General features: G+C 54.0%; 2 protein-coding genes and 1 long non-coding RNA gene across 3 annotated transcripts; 1 reads left to right on the top strand and 2 right to left on the bottom strand.

The window, feature by feature from the left end:
• Positions 1-353: 353 nt before the first annotated feature.
• Positions 354-12,667, top strand: Plvap (plasmalemma vesicle associated protein). Its single transcript, NM_020086.1, has 6 exons — positions 354-743; positions 3,852-3,948; positions 4,091-4,797; positions 5,327-5,384; positions 5,487-5,568; positions 12,056-12,667. Exons 1-6 carry the CDS (start codon positions 378-380, stop codon positions 12,060-12,062), a joined length of 1,317 nt encoding a protein of 438 aa, NP_064471.1. The 5' UTR covers positions 354-377; the 3' UTR covers positions 12,063-12,667.
• On the bottom strand, positions 8,401-14,651 carry LOC134482466 (uncharacterized). Its single transcript, XR_010058640.1, has 2 exons — positions 13,377-14,651; positions 8,401-8,913 (listed from the first exon to the last, which is right to left on the bottom strand). It is a non-coding gene; the product is annotated as an uncharacterized LOC134482466 (long non-coding RNA).
• A 2,143-nt stretch (positions 14,652-16,794) lies between these two features.
• On the bottom strand, positions 16,795-21,886 carry Gtpbp3 (GTP binding protein 3). Its single transcript, NM_001011919.1, has 9 exons — positions 21,784-21,886; positions 21,305-21,552; positions 21,107-21,193; positions 19,912-20,114; positions 19,474-19,546; positions 19,230-19,373; positions 18,848-19,013; positions 18,022-18,300; positions 16,795-17,857 (listed from the first exon to the last, which is right to left on the bottom strand). Exons 1-9 carry the CDS (start codon positions 21,834-21,836, stop codon positions 17,632-17,634), a joined length of 1,479 nt encoding a protein of 492 aa, NP_001011919.1. The 5' UTR covers positions 21,837-21,886; the 3' UTR covers positions 16,795-17,631.
• Positions 21,887-22,722: the final 836 nt, after the last annotated feature.

Genomic DNA, 22,722 nt, shown 5'->3' with positions numbered 1-22,722 from the left:
TTTCACACAACGAGCCTAGCCACCGGACAACCGTCCCAGGTGCAGAGGGACCGACCTAAAGCAGGGTGTGTGGAGTTGGCGTGAGAGGGTGGCGGTGGTGGAAACTGAGGCCGGAGCAGACTGGGGAAGTCAGTTCAGTCATCCAGTTAGTGCCCCGCCCTTCACCTATCACGGCTGCTCAGACAGCCAGTCAGTCCCTCAACAGCCTGGGGTGGGAGTGTTGTGATAACCCACAGCCCCCGTTTCCTCCTGGCCAGGAAGGAGCCGGGCAAAGGAAGCATTAAGAGAAGTAATATAAACACTCCCCCCTGCCTGGCGCGGCCCAGATCTGGCCAGGCAGACAAGACCGGACAGTGCGCCCTGCGGACACTGCGCAAATGGGGCTCTCCATGGACCGCAGCCCGTACTCCCGCACGGGGGACCGGGATCGCGGCTGCTGGTACTACCTGCGCTATTTCTTCCTCTTCGTGTCGCTCATCCAGTTCCTCATCATCCTGGGCCTGGTCCTCTTCATGATCTATGGTAATGTGCACGCCACCACCGAGTCCAGTCTGCGGGCCACGGAGATCCGCGCCGACAACCTATACAGCCAGGTGGTGGGACTGTCGGCCGCACAGGCTAACCTGAGCAAACAGCTGAACATCAGCACCCTCGTCAAGGACACCGTCATGCAGCAGCTGCTGACCACGCGGCGCGAGGTGGAGCGCATCAACGCCAGCTTCCGCCAGTGCCAAGGCGACCTGGTAAGAGGCAACTCGTGTGCCCTTGGTTGCAGCCCTGGGCGCTCCCATGGGAAGAAATCTGGATTGCTCCCCACACACCCCCCCCGGAACACACACACCTTCTTTATTTATTTAGAACATGACCTCAGGTAGTTCAGATAGCTGGTTTAGAACTCGCTATGTACCCAAGGATGGCCTTGTTGGGCTCCTGACCCTCCTGCCTCCGCCTCTGGGACTCTGGGATGACCAGCCAGTGGTCAAGCCTGGTGTATGTAGTACATGCTACACCATGGAGCTACAGGCTTTCTCTCTCCCTAACTCCCCACCCTAGGCAGGGTGGTTTTTAATTTTTTTTTTTTTTCAGAGCTGGGGACTGAACCCAGGGCCTTGCGCTTGCTAGGCAAGCGCTCTACCACTGAGCTAAATCCCCAACCCTGGCAGGGTGGTTTTAAACTCGTGACAATTCTCTGCCTCAGCCGCTTGAATGCTGAGATGATAGGTGTGCGTCACCCCACGTAGTTGATGAGGATCTCATGACAGTGTGATTTCTCGATGGCAGATATCGCCTGTCAAGAAAGAGTTTGCTGCAGGTGGCTTGGTTTTTCAGATTAAATGTATTTATTGCACATGTATGTGTTTACCCACATGCTCTGGCCTCTGTGTGGAGGTCAGAGGACAGCCTTCCACCTTGTGGAAGACTTCACTCAGATTGTCAGCCTGAGCAGCAAGTGCCTTTACCCCTGAGCTGCCTTGCAGGCCTCATGGCTCAATTAATTAATTAATAACTAATCTATTTTTCAAGGCAGGGTCTCACTATAGCTCTGGCTGTCCTGGGATTCACAGAAATCTGCCTGTCTCTGCCTCCCAAGTGGTGGGATTAAAGGTGTGCACCACTATGCTGGGCTCTCTGATCCTTCAATTTAATAACAAAATCTCTCTTGGGATAAAGCAGTGGAACTCTCTGGGTGGATGTGGGGGTGGGAACACGTGCAGACCCTAGCATTGTCTGCCTACAGTTGATGTTTAGCTGGGTATCTTGGACATCACTGGTCCTACTGCTGTCAGTGCCTGCCCTGTGCCTGCTCAAGGCAGCTACTCAGAGATGGTGAACAGACTTAGAAGGCTAGGATGTCCCTCCGTGTGATGAGGATGAACAGAGCTTGGGGGCAGCTCAGTCACTCTAAAGCTTAGGAGTGGGACTTCAAGGTTAGCCTGGAGTACATAAGACATTGTCAGAGAAAGAAAGGGGGGGGAGGGAGAGGGGAGGGGAGAGAGGAGGGAGAGGGGGAGGAGGAGAGGGAGGCTTGTTTTGAATACTGTGTGGTAGGAAAGACCCCCTCTCATCCAGGTGGGCCACCAGAGGCCCTAGTTTTTCTAGGGGCAGAGTCCACTGTGACCTGGTATGGTAACAGAGCTGAGATCCCGGAGACAGCTGTTCCCACACCTCCACACTGTCACGGGAGAACAAGAGGCTGCAGGCTGAGGCAGCTCCTGCCTCAACATCGAGGGTGCCAGCAGCCACCAGATTAGGGGTGAAGCAAGGATTCCCCTGGAGGGGACAGAGTCCTAAGCTGCCTGAGGATATAGATGGTCTCCTCACTCAGACCCAGCCTCCTCCCTCAGACACTAGGACAGGACTGTGATCCTCTGTCAGACTAGCCTGATAGGGAAGACAGCCCGAAGTCCAGGCTCCTCCTCTGGCAGAGCTGCCCAGGGCCTCTTGGGTTTAGGGCCCCAGGTCAGGATCATTACTGACATCCACCCGCACAGTTTCCCAGACTCCCTCCCTGGAGAACACAGAGTCAAAACTTCCGAGTTTTAATTTCCAGTTAACTAATTTACATACAGTGTGACCCAGAGCTTTCTCCACTAAGTGTGAACTTTGTCCGCACATGACATCCCAGCCTTTGTTCTACATTTTAAATTTTCTAGCCTGGGCTACATGACCGTTTGACTCAGGGAACTGGGATTCTGTGGCAAGCTGGCTTTCCCATGGTGGACAGGCCCTCAGCTGCCTACACTCTGTGGTTTCTGTTCTCTCTCCCACTTCCCCATGGCATAAAGAAAGGGATCTTTCTGCTCTCTTCCTCTCCCTCCTCTTTGTGTCTTTTCTCTTTCAGGTTTTTTTTTTTAAGGTTTATTTATTTATATGAGTACACTGTAGCTCTCTTCAGACACACCAGAATAGGGCATCAGATTTCATTACAAATGGTTGTAAGCTACCATGTGGTTGCTGGGATTTGAACTCAGGACCTCTGGAAGAACCATCAGTGCTCTTAACCGCTGAGCCATCTCTCCAACCCTCAGGTTTTGTTTTGAGATAAACCTTTGCTATGTAGCCCAGAATAACCTCGGACTTATAGTTTCTGTTTGAGACAGCAGGCACAGCTTGCTTCTGTGGTGGTAGGCACAGAGTCTGGCTTTGGGTTTGCTAGGCAAGCACTCTCGAAACTGAGCTACAAGCACTCTATAGACTGAGCTACAAGCACTCTATTAACTGAGCTACAAGCACTCTATAGACTGAGCTATAAGCTCTCGATTAACTGAGCTCCAGTCCCAGCCTCTGCATTTGTTTAAGAGAGGATCTTTTTTTTTCTTTTTTTCTTTCTTTTTTTTTTTTTTTTTTCGGAGCTGGGGACCGAACCCAGGGCCTTGCGTTTGCTAGGCAAGCCCTCTACCACTGAGCTAAATCCCCAACCCCTTAAGAGAGGATCTTACCCCAGCATGGTAGTGCACACCTTTAGCCCCAGCACTTGAGAGGTAGAGGCCAGGAAATTCTGTGAGTTAGAGGCCAGGATGGTCTATACGGGTCGTTCCAGAACAGCTGGTGTTACAGAAATCCATCCCAAACAAAGGAAGACAGTCTTCCTCTGTAGCCCAGGCTAGCCTCTAACTCATGGTAGAGGCTACAGGTAAGAGCCAACACACCATATTATGGGCTGGGGATTGAACCCAAGGCTTTGTGCATCTTAGGCTACAGTTAAACAACAAATTGAGCTACAAGCACTGTCTACCAACGGGAGCTTCAGCCCCAGTTCTGGTAAAACTCTTGGAGGTCCCTTTTGGAGGTCACTGTGTGTGCAGCCCTGGAGGTATGTGCTGAGCTGTGTCACGTGTCCAAACCTGCAGATCACCTACATAAACTATAATCGGTTCATCGCCGCTATCATCCTGAGCGAGAAGCAGTGCCAGGAACAGCTGAAGGAGGGCAACAAGACCTGCGAAGGTGAATGGGGGTCGGGCAGGGACGGGTGGAGAGGGGGAAGGGAGGGAGGACAGTAACACACAGCTGGGATGGAGGGGACACCATGCAGCTCAGGGGGCAGCCTGGGCTCACACACACACACCCGTCTGCCCCCGCCCCCCAGCCTTGCTCTTCAAGCTGGGAGAGAAGGTTAAGACACTGGAGATGGAGGTGGTCAAGGAGAAGGCGGTGTGCTCCAAAGACAAGGACAGCCTGCTGGCAGGAAAGCGGCAGGCGGAAATGCAGCAGGAGGCCTGTGGCAAAGCGCGAGAGCAGCAAAAGCAGGACCAGCAGGTGACCGAGGAGCAACTGCGCAAGGTGCAGTCCCTGTGCCTCCCACTGGACCAGGAGAAGTTCCAGGCGGACGTGCTGAACGTGTGGCGGGATTCGCTGGTCTACCGTTCCCTGGATAATATAGGCTACCACTACTCGCTGATGCCGGAGTTCTCGTCCCTCCGCCGAACATGCGAGAGCCTGCCCGGGATCATGACCACCAAGGTAGAAGAGCTGGCGCGCGGGTTGCGCGCGGGCATTGAGCGCGTGACCCGTGAAAATGGAGAGCTGCGACGCCAGAAGCTGGAGCTGGAGCGCGCGATACAGGGCGAGCGGGAGGCGCGGACGCGCGCCGGGACCGAGGCGCAGGCTCGAGAGACCCAGCTACGGACGGAGTGCGCGCGCCAGACACAGCTGGCTCTGGAGGAGAAGGCAGCGCTGCGGACACAGCGGGACGACCTGGAGCGCCAGCTGGAGGCGCGGAAGCGGGAGCTGGAGCAACTGCGCACCGAGGTGGATGTGCGCATTAGCGCTCTGGACACCTGCGTCAAGGCCAAGGTGGGCTTTGCCCGCTGGTGGGGACAGGTGTCCTAGGTTCAGCGTGGGGTGCTGGGACGATCAACCTGGGGTTAGGTGCGAGCTGAGGCCGGAGAATGCCACTGCGGAAGAGAAGCTGGGCCGGGTAGGATTAGCAGGGATGGTAGGAACCAGGTGTGGAAGGGGTTTGAGTCCAATGATGAACTGGGGGGTGGGGGGAGGTGCGATGGTTGCAGGTGACGTCGGGGCTGTGGTGGCCTTGATCTCCCACCTAAATCAGGCTCCTCTGATGGCGTCTTAGGTTGGTTTGGGATAGGATCTAGATTCCGTCGATGAGGCATGGCTGCGCACACCTCTAGTCCCGGCATTCCGTTAAGCATGCAGGGGCAGAAGGACTTCTGAGAGTTTGAGGCCAGCCAGAGCTACACAGAGAGATTGTTTCAAAAAACGTAGCCATCGCTCACAAAACCCCACCCAACTCAGACGCTTAGGCTTTCGTCGGGAGCAGAGGAGATGAGCTCCTTAAACGTTTTTCTTGTTCTTCCCATAGTCGCTGCCAGCCATCCAGCCGAGACTCCCAGGTCCACCCCCCAACCCTCCACCCATTGGTGAGTGACAGCCAGAGGGGTCTGGAGTCGGGGACTCCTGGTTCCACACCCCAGCTCTCTTCTCCTAGGCTGCTCAACATGAACCCTCATTTTTTCCCATAGATCCAGCTAGCCTGGAGGAATTCAAGAAAAGGATCCTAGAGTCGCAGCGGCCCCCTCTAGTCAACCCTGCTGTCCCACCCAGGTGAGACTGTCAATCCCAGAACTCTAGATAAAGGAAGCTAGATTGGGGTTCAGGGCAGAGGGAGGCAGAGCTCACACTTGCTGCCTCCATAATGGAGCACTTGCTGTATACTAGGGTGTGGCAGGTGCCTCTACTCAGGCAGGTAAGGCAGGGCTTTGGAGGGAGGATGCAGAGGACGCAGCCACTGGGAAGAGTCTCCTAGGCAGCTGGGACAGCATGCACAAAGACTCGGAGACTGAGAAGGACATCTGACCAGCAGCATTCTGAGTCTCATAGCCTGTGTTCCAATGTGTGTGTGCTTGTGACCCCACCTACAGTTCCCCGGTAGCCTCCTGCTGGGGTCTCATGTTTTCCCCACTAATTTATTGTGTGTGGACCAACCCATACTGTGGCACTTGTGTGGAGGTCGGTCCTGGGGACTGAACTCAGATCACCAGGCCTGGTGGCAAGCACTTTGCTCATTGAGCCAGCCTACTGGCCCGTCCGCCACAGGGTTGGTTGTAGCGAGATCCACAGCCAAAGAGAGGGGCCAGGGCTATCTCCTGAGCCGGACCAGGGTGTCTGACACTGGGTCAGGTCCTGGCCCAGGGCCCACTCACACCCCCCACAGTTCACCAGGAGCCCAGTCATCAGCTGCAGACACCGAGTGAGCCAGTGTGCCATAGGGAAGGTGACTCAGCCACTGTTCCCTGCAGAGCCCTGGCCACTCTGATTCAGGTCACATCACCTGGGTGACTGGGTCACCACTCAGATCTTGGACCCATCTGTAATCTCAGCACTTAGGAGGCTGCAGCAGGAGGATTAACAGTTCAAGGCCATCCAGGGCTACCCAGGAATCTGATTTTTGTTAGTAGTTTAGGTTCCAAGGGTCAAGAGTGGCCTCTGGGACTCAATGTATATGGATGCTTTGTCTGCACGTCTGTCTGAATACAAGAAAAGTGCATCTAATAACATTACCAATGCTTGTGAGCCACCATATGGTTGCTGGGAATTGAACTCAGGTTCCCTGAAAGAACAAATAACATTAACAAATGAACCATGTCTACAGCCACAGTCTTTGTGATTTTAAACCAAACCTCTTTGGTCTCAAGACCTAGACTTCAGCTCTTTCCCACCACCTTTCTGGTCACCAGACCTGTGTCTGTCACCCACAGCCTCTTTTTAAAATATTTATTTATTTATTGTTTGAGACAGGGCCTCACTCTAGCCTGGGCCCACTTGGAACTTATTATGTAGCCCAGACTAGCTCAGAACTCATAGAGATTGTCCTACCTTTGTGTCCCAAGTGCTAGGATTAACTTAAGGGTGTGTGACATCATAACCTGTTCCAACATACAGCCCAGGCTGGCCTCAAAGTCATTTTTCTGCCACCACCTCTTCAGTATGTCCTCTTGGTGTACGTCACCGTATCTGTTCTTTGCTATGTGCGCGCGCGCGCGCGCGCACACACACACACACACACACACACACATGCATGCTCTGGCACACGGGTGCATGGTGCCTAAAGCCCAGAGGAGAGTGCTGTGTCCTCCCCCCCCCCCCACTTGCAGTTGGGTGGGTCTGGGGCAAGCGCTCACTGCTGAGCTGTCTCTCCAGCCCTAGTGAGCAGCTTGTTTTTGAGACTGGATCTGATTTGTGTAGCTTGGGCTGGCCTCCAGCTCCAAACCATCCTGCAAGGTAGGACAGTGAGGAGTCAGCCTTGGAATCATAGACCTGTGAGCCTGGCACTTGGAAGACCGCCGCAGGGGTTCAAAACTACACAGTGGAAACATTTTTTGAAAGAAAGGAAGGAAGATGGGAGAGAGCAAAGGAAACATTCAAAAGGATGAATGTAGACAAGGCTGGACCCGGCCTCCTTGCAAGCTCCCCCCAGTCCCATTCCTCATCCCCTCACCCCGACCCTTCTGGCTGGGAGTTTCTATTCTGATCCCCACTTCTCAGAGGAGGAAATTGAGGACCCAGCCAGTGTCATGCACACACAGGGCCAGGATGGCCGCCCAAGACTGCCCAGGAGAACGGGGGAAGCTTTTGACATTGTTTACCTTGAATGGCGCCCATGCTGTGGGACAATGCTTACTTAGGTCTGTCAGCCTTCAGGGTGCCCGGAAGGGCCCTGCCCTGTGGCTGGGGCCATGTCCACTAGGGGCCTCTTCCTCACCATCTAGAGTCAAGGACAGTGCTGTGCCTTCTTGCTCCTCCCCATCCCTCCCTCCTTTGAGCACTGACCAGGCACATCTCCAGCCTGGTTCTGTGTAGTTTCAGGATAATGTGCGACTCTTCAACCTTGATGATTTCAAACTCAACCTTTCTTTTTTTTTTCTTTTCTTTATTTTTGGAGCTGGGGACCGAACCCAGGGCCTTGCGCTTGCTAGGCAAGCGCTCTACCACTGAGCTAAATCCCCAACCCCAAACTCAACCTTTCTTCTTCATCAACCTTGAAAGTCTGGGCTTGGCCGGGTGCTGGTGGTGCTGCCTTTAACCCCGGCACTCGGGGAGCAGAGGCAGGAGGATCTGAGTCTGAGGCCAGCCAGGTCTACAGAGTGAGTTCCAAGACAGCCAGGGCTACACAGAGAAACCCTGTCTTGAAAAACCAAAAGAAGGAAGTGAGTCTGGGTTGACCCCGAAATCCACATCCAATTTTAGAGTCATTTAATTAATGAGTTTATTTTGAGACACCATCTTACCTTGTAAACCAGGATGGCCTCAAACTCAGAAATCCACCTGCCTTTTGCCCTTGCAGTGCTGGGCTTGAAAGAATGGCCACACCGTCTCAACTTCTTCCTCCTCCTCCTTCTCCTCTTCTTCTTCTTCTTAAATGTATTTATATATTCCTTTTATAATCCAATACCAACCCTTCCTCTCCTCTCAGTACTCCACAGAAGTCTTCTTCCCACTCCCTCTCCCTTTCTCTTTTGAGAACAGGAACCCCCATCTTGGTGTCAACCTACCCTCCAGTGCAGGGATAGGACACCCTCTCCCACTGAGGCCAGACAATGCAGTCCATTTTGGGGCACCACAGGCAGGCAACAGTCTCAGGGACAACCCCTACTTCAGTTGTTTTCGGGACCTTCACAAAGACCAAGCTGCACATCTGCTACATATGTGCAGAGGCCCAAATCCAGGCCATGCTTCCACTTTGGTTAGTGGTTCAATTTGAGAGCCCCCAAGGGTCCGGGTTAGTTGACACTGTCAATCTTCTTGTGAAAACTCTGTCCTTTTCCGGTCCCTCAGTCCTTTTCCATAAGACTCCCTGAGCTCCATCCAATGTTTGGCTGTGGGTCTCTGCATCTCTTTCTGTTGACTGCTGGTGGAGCCTCTCAGAGGACAGTTATGACAGGTTCCTGTCTGCAAGCGTAACAGGGGATCATTAGTCGTGTCAGGGATTGGCTCTTGCCCCTGGTCTCAATCTGGGACTGTCATTGGTCAGACATTCCCTTCGTATCTGTTCTCTGTGTCCCTGCACATCTATAGGTAGGACACATTTTGGGTGGAAGGCTTGGGTTTCTGTCCTTATTCCTCCCCCTGGGTATAGGAAGTGGCCTCTTCAGAATCCATATTCCCCCACTCACAACCAACTTTTAAAAAGAAAGAATTTCAACATCCAAATGCCTTTGTGTGCCACTGCCTGTGGAAGCCAGGACACTTGTGCCCTCTGTCATTGTCCTTGAAACCAGGTCTCTCACTGGACCTGCAGCTCCTTGGGCCCCAGACACCACAATCACAGCTGATGGTGTAAGCACACCCAGATTTTTGCTGTTCTTTTATTTTTGTTTCTTTGAGGCAAGCCCAGGCTGGCCTCGAACTCACAGAGATCCTCTTGCCTCTGCCTCCTGAGAGCTGGGATTAAGGCTGTGCACCTTGTGCCTGAACAGCACCTGTCTTTTTAATTAGACCCCGAGGACTGCAGCTCAGGTCACCATGCTTGGAGAGCCAGGGCCTACCAGGACACATATAGGAGTCTGTTACAGTCTCCTTCCACCCTGCGTGTCTTGGAATTGACCCTGTGTGTCTCAGGTCACTGGGCTCTGGAGAGGACCCTCCACCCGCTAAGTCATCTGACAGCCCACAGTGCTTCCTTGATTCATATTTGTATTGTTTTAATTATGTGAGTGTCAGGGTGTGTGTATGTACATGAATGCGTGTGCCCACAGAGGTGCCAGATCCCCTGGAGCTGGGGTTCCAGGCAGTTGTCAAGTTACCTGGTGTGGGTGCTGGGAATTGAACTCGGGTCCTCAGGAAGAGCAATATGAGCTCCTAACCACTGAGCCATCTCTCCAGCCCACTATGTGTCCTTTAAATGAAATCAACCTGCTGGCCTGGTTATTCCAGCCAATTTTCTGTGCCAGAAGGTTTCACATTTTGAGTGGGTGGGTTCTGAATGTCCTAGAACTCCTTCTGTAGACCAGGCTGGCCTCAGAGGTCTATCTGCCTTTGCCTCCCAAGCCCTAGGATTAAAGGTGACAGAAAACATTTCAAAAATACTTTGAAGATTTTTACACCTGGGATTGTGATTTTGTGTGTTTGTGTTTGTGTGTGTTTGTGTTTGTGTGTGTGTGTGTGTGTGTGTGTGTGTGTGTGTGTGTGTTGGTTTTTTGAGAAAAGGAGTTATATAGCCCAGGCTAATCTCAGATTCCCCATGTAGCTGAGACTGACCTGGAACTCCTAACCTTCCTGCCTGACATTGTAAGTCCTGCACCTTAGATCTCACAGCCCTGAGGAAATGTAGGCAAAGTGGAACAGGACAAGGGGCAGTCTAGGGGTGGGGACAGGATGAAAACAGCTGAGCGGGACTGCAGTAGCAGGCTGAGGTCTGGCACCTCAGGAGCCTCATCAGGATATGGCATAGGGCCCCACACAGCCCCTCCGCCTCCACCTCCCAGTTGCCCTTGCCTGAGATACTCACTCTGGAGTGGCCTGATACTCAGACCTTTTTGGACCAGTGTGATGACCTGTGGCTGTCATCTCAGTACACAGGAGGCAGAGGCAGAGGCAGGTGGGTATCTGTGAGTTTGAGACCACCCTGGTCTACAGAGTGAGTTCAAGGCCAGCCTTGGTTACACAGAGAGTCCTTGTCTCAAAAACAAACAAAGGAAAATAGGCCCACAAGCCCCGTGAGTGTACCAGCCAAGTATCTGGCGACATAGAAGCGGATGTGTTTATAACACAATTTTTTTTTTTTTTACGATGATTGATGGTGTATCTGCTCATGTCATAGCACATGTGGGGTGTGTTCGGAGGACAATTTGCAGTGGTTGGTTCTCTCTTTCCACCATGTGGATCTAGGAGCAAATTTAGATCATCAAGCTTGCAAGCACCTTCACCCGATAAGAACTCTTGCTGGCCCACGATTTTCTTAGTTTCTGATGTTGTGGAAGACTCTACGGGAATCTTCCACGGGGGCCAGGACAAGCTCATGAAGGAGATGAACTAGGGAGGAGCACAGGGACTCTAGAGGGTGTGCCTTGGAACAAGGGACCAGTGGGAGGCCAGTGAGGAGACGGGACCCCAGCCTTACCTCATAGCTGTGAAGGACTTTGGGGGTCACAGAAGGCTATGGGCAACACAGGGCTTGGCCTACATGGAGATTTACAACTGGTTCACTCTAGTTGATTCAGGGGAAGTGACCTGGGCAAGAACAGAGGTCACCAGGCAGTCAGGGAGGGGACCAGAGCCAGCCAGAAGGAGAGCCTAGGGGCCCCAGGGAAGAACTGGGGAAGGAAGGGAGGGGGAGAGGAAGTCAGACTTGGCTGCAGACCCCCCCCCCCATCACCACCAGGAAATGCCTCAGCACCACTTCTGACCCCACCGGAGCTCCTCTGCCAGGCCTGGGGGGAAGGGCATTCCCGAGCGAGTGAGGGATGCTGTGGGGGTGGGGCGGAAGCCTCTTGAAATTGTTGGCACTTAGGTGGGGCTGATGTCCCTGTTGAGGGACGACAGGAGGGATGAGACCGTGATGTCAGCCTTTGAAGCTGTGGGCTTGGTTGGTCCTTAGGATAGTGGGCAGCCATGGAGAGTGTGGCGTAGGGTAGGCTCATTCCAACAGTTTTCTAAGAGAGAAACCAGAATCCCACTACCTAGGGAGCAAAGGCAGGAGGGCTGGGTTTGAAGCCAGCCCGCCCTGGATATGGAGACCCAGGCCTCAGATCCCTAGAACCTTGTGGGGCCTCCCTGAATCTCAGGCTCCTCATCTGTGTAGCAGAGACAAACCTTAGGGTGTTTCTGGAGCTTGGGTCTAACCTGGAGGCCCAGCCCCACTTTGCCATGGGTTGTAGGGTCAGATAAGGCCTAAGAAGACAGCAGAGCGGGGCTGGGGATTTAGCTCAGTGGTTAGAGCGCTTACCTAGGAAGCGCAAGGCCCTGGGTTCGGTCCCCAGCTCCGGGGAAAAAAAAAAAAAGAAGACAGCAGAGCCATGCTCCTGTTGCAGAGCAGCCCCTGGGCTCCTCAGCCTCTGATGACCACTAAGCTTTCTGCCTCTTCTTTCCCCAGTGGCTGAGGATGAAGCTGCTGCCGGACACTGGGCACCAGAATCGCCCACCCGTGGATGGGGGCAGCCAGATGCCCACAGTGCTGGACACCCGCTGTGCCCCGCCAGGGACCTCCACCCCCACACCTCTTCTAGCACCCCTTCACTGTCCCCTGCACCCCACTGTCCTCCCAGACACTGGATTTAAGGCACAGGCAGCTGTGAGGTGACGTCACATCGCCCCCTTCGCACATGAAGTGCCCACAGCTCAGCTGCCTAGGCACCTCCTCCGGTTTCCTATCACTCTGCTCCTGACCCGGGAGGTGAGAACAGGAAGCCCGGCCTTCAGCTCCCTTGGGAGTGTCCAGCCTCTCTCTTAAAGGTTTCCAGGTTCTCCTTGAGAGTTTCCAGGCCTCTCCTGAAGGGTTCTTGCCCCCATTCCCGCAGAATTTTCATTGGGTTCTAGAACCCTTTCTAGAGTCTGCAGGTTCCCCTCCTCCTCACAAGGAAGGACCTCAACTGTAGATGAGTCCCCTGTGGATCTCAGGCCCTGGAGGGCTGCCTCCCGCCTCAGTCTGCTTGTAGCCCTTAAAGACATCACTGGCACGTAATAAATATCATGAAAGTCCTTTGGAGACTGGTTTCTATTTGCATTTGTGTCTGTTTGTTTGAGCCCAGTTTCCCCTCTGTACCCCTGACCATTCTGGAACTCACTCTGTAGAACAGGTTGGCCTCGAACTCACAGAGATCTGCCTGCCTTGGCCCCCCAAGTGCTGGGATTAAAGGCGTGCACCACTGCCACCTGGCTGGTTTCTGTTTTATGTTTTTTATTTATATGTAAACAAGGTCACAGGTTCAGACCTTTGGCTCTGAACTCTGAATCCTGCTACCTCAGCCTCCTGAGGGCGTGATGACCCTTGTGTCCAGTGGGGACTCTTGAGACAGCCTGGCAGGTTAGGTACTGGCTGCTCTTAGAGAGACCCTGGGTTTGGTGCCCAGCACTGAGATGGCAGTTTACAGCTACATGCAGGCGCTCTGATGCCCTCTCTTGAACTCCAGAGGGAGCAGATTCGGGTGGTGCATAGAATAAATCTTTAAATGAATAGATGCCAGCTGCAGTGGCGTGCACCACCATTCAGCCCGACCCTGTGGCTCAGTGGGTAGAGTGCTTATGTAGCATGGATGACACCTGAACTCCATCGCCAGCACCACATAAACTGGGTGTGGTGTTGTTCCAGACCTGAAGAGGCTGAGGTAGGGGGATTAGGAATTTAAGGCCAGCCTGGGCTATAGGAGACCCTGTTTTAATCATCAGGAATAAATAAAAATAAAAAGCTATCCTACCTCCTTCTGGTGCAGACATATTGTACCAGAACATCTCCTCAGGTTGGTACAGATGAAAATAAAGCAGCCCTTACAGAATCGATATGCAACAGAATGAAGGCAGGGGACTGAAGGGTGAGGACTGCTCTCTAACCCCTAGCCCTGCTGTCCCTGACTCCCAGCAGCAAGCTGGAGCCTTCGAGGGAAAACCGGACAAACGTGGAGGCTGAAGGCGGCTGCTCCCTCCAGCGTTGGCCCCAGTGGGAGCTGGGGGTGAATCACACAGCCGGCTGTGCCACGCTCTGCCTTGGGGACAAAGCGGCGATATTTCCTGGATCCGGAAATACAGGCCAGAGCCTGTCACTGCAGGAAACACTCGGCTGGAGCCCGGCCAACAGGGCCACCAGGGGTCAGCCTGGGAGGCTGCCCAGACGGCTGGGATGAAGGCCCCAAGGAACTGGGGACGTCCCTGGCCCTGAGCCTGAGCTCAGGATGAAGCTGACCTAGTAACCAGAGAGCCTGACTGAAGGTTTGATAGCCACAGTCCTGGGTGTAGATAGTGCTCAAACTCAGCCTCGGTTTTCTCTTCCCAGATACTGTGTTCCAAATCTGTACTCTCAGATAATATGATTGGAAGGCAGGAGGATTGCTTATATCTAAGAGTTCCAGGCCAGCCTGGGCTTCACAGTAAGAGCCCACCGCTAATAACCACAACAATAGTTATGATAACAAGTGTGGATTGTTCAGGCAGAGACCTAGTTGCTGTGAAAAAACAAAAGCTTGTCCCTAGCCACTGCCTCAGGGGGGTCCTCAACTGGTACACAGTCATCTCTCTGTTATAGAGTCTGAACAAGCCTTTTTTTTTGCTCACACATCCTCCATGGCTCCCCATTACCCTACGTCTAGTTTCTCAGCCCTTTGGCAGCTCACAGACCCCGTTCAGCCTTGGCTGCTCTCAGAATTTCTGATTAGGACTTAAAGGTGAACAAGGCTTATTTGCTTCATTTGTGTTCGTTTTTGTTTTGAGATAAGAGTCTCACTATGTAGCCCAGGCTGGCCTCCAACTCAGAGATCCTCCTGCCTCTGCCTCCACAATGCTGGGATCGTGGGCGCACTAATATGCCTGGCTCCATGGGTGTTTTGCTGCTCAAACGGGAGGAACCGAGTCCCTCTCAATTGCCCATATAAAAGCAGGGTATGGCCGTGCACCTGTAACCCCAGCAGATAGGAAGATGTGAATGCTGCACAGATTTGAGACCTGATCTGTGTCCTCCTCTGGCTCATATGTCCACTAGGATCCCCACACCCACGTGTGTGACAGCAACACACACACACACACACACACACCACCATGGGGCAGGGGCTTGGCTCAGTTTTGTCTGTCCAGACCTTGGCTCAGTTCTGTGTCCTCCTCTGGCTCATATGTCCACTAGGATCCCCACACCCACGTGTGTGACAGCAACACACACACACACACACACACACACACACACACACACACACACACACACCCCACCACGGGGCAGGGGCTTGGCTCAGTTTTGTCTGCCCAGACCTTGGCTCAGTTTTGTCTGCCCAGACCCCTCCTCTAGGCAGGTTTTCTGGATTCCCTAGTTATAGCCCTTGGTCCCTTGGGCCCCTAGTCCCATCCCCGCTCCCAGGCCCCACGCCGGGCTCCCGGGCGGAAGGGGGCCCAGTGCCCAGTCCGGCCGCCTCCGCTGGGTGAGGCCCTGACTCTTTGGGGATTTCCTGTGTTCTCTATAAATAGCCCCCCGTCGCTTCCCACAAACTCCTCACCCTTCTTGGAAAAAAGGGACTGCGGCCAAGGCCTCCATGCAGCTGTGTGCCAGGCCCAAGGCAGGCGGCCTGCAGCGGGCGGGCGAGCTGCCCAGAGGTGCGGCCCCTCCCAGCCCGAGGCGCCACGGCTCCTCCTGGGAGCTCGGGACCCTTCCCCTTTTCTTCAAGACAGGATCTCGCTTTATTACCCAGCCTGGTTTGGAACAGGCGCTTGGGGTGACAGGCGTGCGGACACCTCATCAATTAAGATGCACGTGGTCTGGGGACAGCAGAGAGTTACGCTAGGAACACTCGCCCTCTGCTGGCGGGTCGCAGCTGCACTAGGCGCAGCAGGCAACATCAGGCCTCCTCATAGCCATGTCACATGGAACCACCACAGCTCAGGAGGACAAGACCCAAGTGACCCCAGCACCCTACAATCTTGCCTGAGATAGAAGGCTCTCCACAATGCTCAATGTGAGGTGCAACTGATTGCTGAAACCCAAGCCAGAGGTCATTAAGAGAGGCCACTCTGAGCCTCGTTTTCTTAGCACTGGTGAAGCAGAGAGGGGCGCAGATCCTTGTAAGTTTGAGGCCAGTGCCAGTTAGAGTAAGAACCTATCACAAAAACTAAAAATAAATATAAATAAAATAATCCGATAAGGGGCCAGAAAGATGGCTCTGAAGATAAAAAGATCTGCTGCAAGGGGACTTGAGTTTGGTCCCCAGCACCCGTGGGCTGTAACTCCAGCTCCAGGGGATTGTCTGGTCTCTGCTCTCACACGTCCTCCCACCACACGTACATATAATTAAAAATAACGTCTCTTGCTGTCAGCCCTGATGGCCCACATTTGATCCCTGAGACTCCCACTTCTGCCATTGCAGAAGACCCCTGCAAGTTGTCCTCCGACCTCCCCGAGTGTGCTGCAGACACCCCAAGGGTGGCACAGGCCTGACACCAGCACTGGGCCCATATCAGTCATGTTTTCACTGAGCGGTGGTGACTGCAGGGATTCATAACTATTTAAAGCGTGTGTGTGTGTGTGTGTGTGTGTGCACGCGCGCGGCGCACACTTGTGTGTGTATAATAATCTTGGGTGTTCAGCAGTCAAGGGGCCAATTCTACCCCCGGACATAGGGGGCACAGTGGAAGTGCTGTGTGGGGTATAAGAGCCAAGGATTGGGTGACATCAGAGCATGACAGGATCCTGGTGCTGCTGAGCCGCAGTCGTCCTGTCAGGCCAGTTCATGCCCTGTCCAGGCAGAGGGTGTGGCACGTGGGTCTGAAGATTGATAGGTAGTGAAAGCTGGAGAGATGGCTCAGCGGTTAAGAGCACCCGACTGCTCTTCCAGAGGTCATGAGTTCAATTCCCAGCAACCACATGGTGGCTCACAACCATCTGTAATGGGATCCAATGCGCTCTTCTGGTGTGTCTGAAGACAGCTACAGTGTACTTATATATAATAAATAGATAGGTAGTGAAAAAGCCCTGGGGGACAGGGGAGGGCACAGAAGGGCATTTTCTTAAAGAAAAGGAAGGGAATTAGTGAGTCGGGATCCAAGCAAGCAAGCTGTGGGAGAGGGCATGATCAGAGCACAGGAGATACTTGGATGAAACTCTCACGGCAAAACTCTCACGGCCAGGTACCAAATGCTACTACAGAAGGAAAAATAAATGTATTTAATCAGCAAACGATGCCATAAATAGAAATACGTCGGCAAAGTTATGGAAGGTAAGGCTGACTGATCCTTGTGAACATATGTTTCTGGATTACCAGAACTCTTCGTTCTCCTTTGGTAATTAAAACAAAAAAAACAACGAAGCTACGGGGTGTGGCTCAGGGGTGGAGCCTCTGCCCAGAATCTCCCAGTGATGGGCAGAGGGTGCAACTCAGGGGTGGAGCCTTTGCCCAGAATCTCCCAGTGATGGGCAGAGGGTGTGACTCAGGGGTGGAGCCTTTGCCCAGAATCTCCCAGTGATGGGCAGAGGGTGTGGCTCAGGGGTTGGAGCCTCTGCCCAGAATCTCCCAGTGATGGGCAGAGGGTGTGACTCAGGGTGTGGAGCCTCTGCCTAGACTCTCCCAGTGATGGGCAGAGGGTGTGGCTCAGGGTGTGGAGCCTCTGCCTAGACTCTCCCAGTGATGGGCAGAGGGTGTGGCTCAGGGGTTGGAGCCTCTGCCCAGAATCTCCCAGTGATGGGCAGAGGGTGTGGCTCAGGGGTGGAGCCTCTGCCCAGAATCTCCCAGTGTCGTACAGAGGGTGTGGCTCAGCACCTAACACTCATGGGTTTCACCTCTACCACTATATCATGGAGACACTTGAGACACTTGGCGACATGATGTGGACCTTAATCCCACCATCCGGGGTGAGGAATTATCCGTCCTCAGATCCCTGACCCGTCTTTCTCCTCACTGCGGAGGGCTGCAGACCTCCAGTGCTCTCCTGCTCTCTGTCGGGGGGTCTGCCATCTTGGATCATGAGCTTGTGGGAACTCTGACCTCACTTGCCCACACAGAAGTCCTGGAAGATGAGGTCCAGGATCTCCTCGGTTCCCCCTCCACCTGTGAGGTGGCTTAGCTGTCTCCGAGCCTGGCGCAGGGCCTCGGCGGCCAGAGCCAGATCTGTGGTCAGCTGGAAGCGGCCCAGGGCATCCAGGCAGCCCTGGAGGTGGTACTGGTGCCTAGCTCGGGTCAAGAGCGGCGGTCCTGTGGATGGGTCCCCACACCTGCCAAAGACAGAACCTAATTGTCTCACTCAGCCTGTGCAGCACCTTTTTGAAAAGGACCTCCCACAGAAACCTTTTTGAGAGAGACCTGAGCCCAAAGCCAGCAGCTATGTTTACACATGAACTTGGGTTGATGAAGCTGAAGGTGGCTGAGGGGGACTCACACTGCAGCCAGTTCAGTCTTCAGGGCCTGCAGGAGGGCGTCCATCCCAGCTCCAGTGTGGCAGGACAGAAGCAGGTGAGGAGGCAGGGCTGTGCTGCTGGCTGGGGCATTAGCAGACAGCAGATCAGATTTGTTGAGCAGCAGCAGGAGGCGCTGCCTGCCACTGTCATGGCTTTGTGCTACCAGTGGGGCCACCACAGTGTCCAGGAAGCTGCAGCTAGAGGAGGAAGCCAGGTCGGAGGCATCCAGCATCCCCAGGATGATGTCAGCTTGCTCCAGCCTGGGGAGGAAGGAACCATGAAGCAGGGCATAGCCGTGGAGGATCCTGGGAAGACACTGTGGGAGCTGCTCAGGGGAGCGACTCAGCAGAGGGAGGAACAGCACTATAGGGCATGGCTCAGAGCAAAAGCCAGGGCAGCAACAGGTGCCACTGTCTGGCCAGCTCTGTAAGGGAGCATGGGTGGAACTCTGGCAGGATGACAGAGCAGTGAGGTAGGGCCTGCTAAAAGGATAGGGCATGGCTTCAGAGAAGACCGGGCAGACCTGTTGGGGGTGTAGCCAAGGGCAGAGTGGTGGAGAGCGGGCAGAGGGTGGGGCAAAGAAGTGCACAGGCCAGGTTGTGACAGAACAGGTGGCCTGAGGAGTGACAGAACAGGACTTGGGGAGGGGAGAAAGGGACACAGGCCAAGCTCGCATCTCAGTCAAATTACGAAGCTTCCCTGCTCCCAGCTCTGAGGGGCCTCAAAACCTTCTGATTTGGGAATAATGAAATCCACTCACAGGGGAGAAAAGGCTGCTGGTCGCCGTACCCTCAGCCTTCTACTTACCTCTGGCGGGCCCTGCGCACTCCCTCCTGCTCAACAGCACCTGCACCTTCCCGAAGCCCCGCGGTGTCGCTCAACAAGACAGGAAACCCAGCCAGGTCCACAGGAGTCTCCAAGATGTCACGGGTGGTCCCGGGCTCTGGGGACACAATGGACACTGGCTTCTGGCCTGAATAACAGAGACAGTATGATGACGGACCACAGAGTGGAGGTAAAAGCCCCTCACTTTTGGGAGGCACTGTTTGGCTTTGAGCTACCAGTGGGGCCACCATAGTGTCCAGGAAGCCACAGCTGGAGAAGGCCAGGTCAGAGGCATCTATCACCCCCAGGATGCTGCACCCCACCCAGAAGAAATCCATCCCGTCCGTTCCTGCATCTCACATACTGAGCAGATTCACTAGACTGCTCTTGCCCGCATTGGGCGGTCCGGCGACCACAACGTTTGCCCCTGAGCGGAGCCTCTGTCCACGTCTGGCATCTCGCAGGTGGGAACTCAGTGCCACCTCCAGGGCCCGCACATCTCTGTCCACTGTGAGAGGGAGAAGGCAGATGGAGGGGAGGGGGAGTCAGCAAAGTCTCGGGCAGGCTGAGATGCCAGCCACACACCCCCCCCCCGAAAACAGACATACCCTGCTCCAACACACCCTCTTCCAAATTATCATCCTCTCCGAAGTCAATGTAGGCCTCCACATGGGCCAGAGCCTGGGGAGGAGGGGGAAATGTCACAGGTGCTCTCTAAGTTCTAGCTCCAGCCTGACCTGCACGACCAGACTGCCTTTAACAGTCCTAGAGCTTTCTTTCTCTAAAGAGTGCATGGATGGGGCTGGAGAGACGACTTGGCAGCTAAGAGCACTGGCTGCTCTTCCAGAGGTCCTGAGTTCAATACCCAGCAATCATATGGTGGCTCATAACCATCTATCTATAATAGGATCAGATGTCCTCTTCTGGCATGCAGACATACATGCAAACAGAGCACTCATAAACTCATAAACACAAAGTAAATAACATAAATAATATCAATCTTAAAGAAAAAAAAACCAGATGGATGGGTGAGCATGTGGGCTTGCCTTGGTGAGGGTCTTCGCCCAGCCCTGGCACAGCTGGCTCAGTTCCCCATCCAGCTGCCTCAAGGCCTGTCGACGCTGGGCCTCTGTTTCTGCATGGATCAGATCCGCAAGTCCCTCCACTTCAGTCAGGCTCAGTTTGCCATGGGCAAAGGCCCTCCTGGTGAACTCCCCGGCCTTGGCTGGGCGAAGTCCTGGCACACTACCTGCAGGAAAGCATCACAAGGTCTAAGCTCCTTGAGTCCCCATCCAATGGCAGGTGACAGCCAGCAGAGCAACAAACCAAACCCCAGGTGGGTTGGTTTTCTTTTCTTTTTTTTTTTTTTTTTTAAAGATTTTCTTTATTTATTATATATGAGCACACTGTAGTTGTCTTCAGATGGACCAGAAGAGGGCATCAGATCTCATTACAGATGGTTGTGATCCACCATGTGGTTGCTGGGATTTGAACTCAGGACCTCTGGAAGAACAGTCAGTGCTTCTAACCACTGAGCCATCTCTCCAGCCCGTGGGTTGGTTTTCAAGTGACACAACTGCTTTAGGATCCCCTGATCCTGTAAGGAATTCCAGGAAGCTTACAGGTTCTCCAGGCTGGATCCTATTGAGTCAGTGACTGGTTGTGACCTGGGCACCCCATCTGGGGGATGTAGATATCTCTCTTAGAACCCAGGCCAGCCAGCTGTTGAGGTCACCTGCAGCTGTCCCTCCCCATCAATGCTGATTACACACGCAGGCCCCAGACTGACAGAGTGCTGGCCGTCAGGGGCTTCCTGTGGCAAACATGTTGGATGAACTCACATTAAGTAAAGGTCACACATTTCTTCCTGGAAAGGCAAGACCCTCCCTGTCCCTACCATCCCGGAGTCACAGACAGCCTGGCTGTACACTGGCACATTGTACCAGCTACTCAATTCCCTGAATAGGACTTACTGTGTGCTTGTGTGTGTGAGTGTGTGTGTGTGTGTGTGTGTGTGTGTGTGTGTGATACTTGGAAGTTATAAGACAGCCTGTAGGAATCAATTCTTACTTTTCACGACTGAGGTTCACATTTGGCAACAATGGCCTTTACTGGCCTACTCATCTATAAGGCCAGGGTTAACATGATACATCTCTTCTCCCAAATGACAATGTGTTTTGCAGTCTATACCCAAGACCTTTTAGTCTCCCCTAGGAACAGTGTCACTCAACAGAGCCTCACCCAATGCCTGCAGGACACCGCTGACCACCGCAGGACCTCCGTGTACGTGCAACTCCATGCAATCCTCACCCGTGAAACTCTGGGGGCCTTGAATGGCAAAAAGCATAGTCAAGACGATGGGCAGGACCCGGGCTGACTGATGGAGGTTAACTGAGACCCGGACACAAACGCCATGGGCTCCTGGATCCGACCCCTCACCTGGAAACCAGAGGACGAGTGAGCGGTCCAGTGGCTCCCCGGAGCAAGGGTGGCGGAGAAGGCGCAAGCAGGCGCTGCGGGCCGGAGGCGGCTCCCGGAGAGCCGTGAGGCTGCGGAGCGCGAGCCCACTGGCTGGGCCGCTGGTGCGGATCACTGCGATGGCGCAGCGTCCCTGGCCGGAGCTGAGCGCAAAGATGGTGCTCCCGGGGACCAAGGACTCTGCACCGGTGCTGCAGCGTGCGCACAGCCTGGAGATCGGACAGGAAACAAGTAAGCGCATCCAGAACGCTGAGCTTCGGGGTGAATAAGGGCTGAGGGATGGTCGCCCGTGGATGCCCAAGCTGTGTGAGCTACGGCCAGGAGATGGGCATGGAAGGACACGGCAGCTCTGGTTTTAGGAACCGGGTCTGGGACTTCAGGGGCGAATCTGGGGCCTAAAGCAGCGCCTCGCGCCCTGGCAGCAGGTCCGCGCCACCCACCTGAGGGGCGCACTTGCCGGCCGGGTCACCAGGGCGCTTAGCCCACGCCACATGGATTTCAAATTTGCAAGCACCTAGGTCGACACTTCTGCACGGTTTCAAGTTCTGGAAGAAAGTCCTGCCCCTTTGCGGCGTGACCAGCGGTACGACTCTCAACTATCATTAGACGGCCTATAGGAGGTCCCGCCCTCTAGTCATAGACTTTGATTCCTATTGGCTAATCCAAGGGAAACGAAGTGGGGCGTGTGTGTGTGCAGCGCAAGAGTGTCCCGCAGAAATGCAGAGCAAAGTTTTCGGTTCCTAGAGCAGCCGGTATCTGACACAGTAGTGGGAGGAAGAAAATGCAGGATATATCGCAACGGAGGTTCGAGCATCGTCTTTTCTTTGTGCCTATTCCTTATTCTTTTTTTTTTCCGGAGCTGGGGACCGAACCTACCACTCTACCACTGAGCTAAATCCCCAACCCCCCTATTCCTTATTCTTAGAGAAGCTAAGAAGCTATGTGTGCGCTCCGATTTCACATCCATGAAAGGCAGAGCCGAAGGCGCTTGCCGCCAAACTTGACAATATGAGTTCTATCCCCGGGATCCGCTTACTGAAGGAGACCAGACTTGTGCAAGTTGCCTTCTGACCTCCACGGGATTTGCAGGGGGCGGAGGTAGGGGTGGTGGGAGTGGGTGGTGTATTCTGCTCCCATTTAGAGACCGGAAACTCAAAGCATCTTAGTGACTGAAGGGGATGAGTTCCGGGGGAAGCCACACCCTAGGCCAGGAAAAATCTGGTTCAAACTTCGGGGAAGTTTCTTCCTGGCCTTTCTTGTCTCTCTTCACTGACCCCCGCTCTCCCATCTTTGCCAGCTGCTGCTCCTGGGCAAGCATATTTAGCTAAGCACCATTCCCAGACCAGGAAGCCCTGCAGGCGGCTCCAGTCGAGCTCCGG

This window comes from Rattus norvegicus, chromosome 16, assembly GCF_036323735.1.
Source record: "Rattus norvegicus strain BN/NHsdMcwi chromosome 16, GRCr8, whole genome shotgun sequence".
NCBI lineage: Eukaryota > Metazoa > Chordata > Mammalia > Rodentia > Muridae > Rattus > Rattus norvegicus.
The sequence above is the reverse complement of the archived record's forward strand: the minus strand, read 5'-3'. Positions and strand labels throughout refer to the sequence as shown.

Coding starts and splice junctions, on each gene's coding strand:
- Plvap (NM_020086.1), top strand. CDS start 378: ATGGGGCTCTCCATGGACCGCAGCCCGTACTCCCGCACGGGGGACCGG. Junction 744..3,851: donor GCCAGTGCCAAGGCGACCTG/GTAAGAGGCAAC, acceptor CCAAACCTGCAG/ATCACCTACATAAACTATAA. Junction 4,798..5,326: donor ACACCTGCGTCAAGGCCAAG/GTGGGCTTTGCC, acceptor TTCTTCCCATAG/TCGCTGCCAGCCATCCAGCC.
- Gtpbp3 (NM_001011919.1), bottom strand. CDS start 21,836: ATGTGGCGTGGGCTAAGCGCCCTGGTGACCCGGCCGGCAAGTGCGCCC. Junction 21,194..21,304: donor ACTCGTCCTCTGGTTTCCAG/GTGAGGGGTCGG, acceptor TTGCCATTCAAG/GCCCCCAGAGTTTCACGGGT. Junction 17,858..18,021: donor AAGACTGAACTGGCTGCAGT/GTGAGTCCCCCT, acceptor TGTCTTTGGCAG/GTGTGGGGACCCATCCACAG.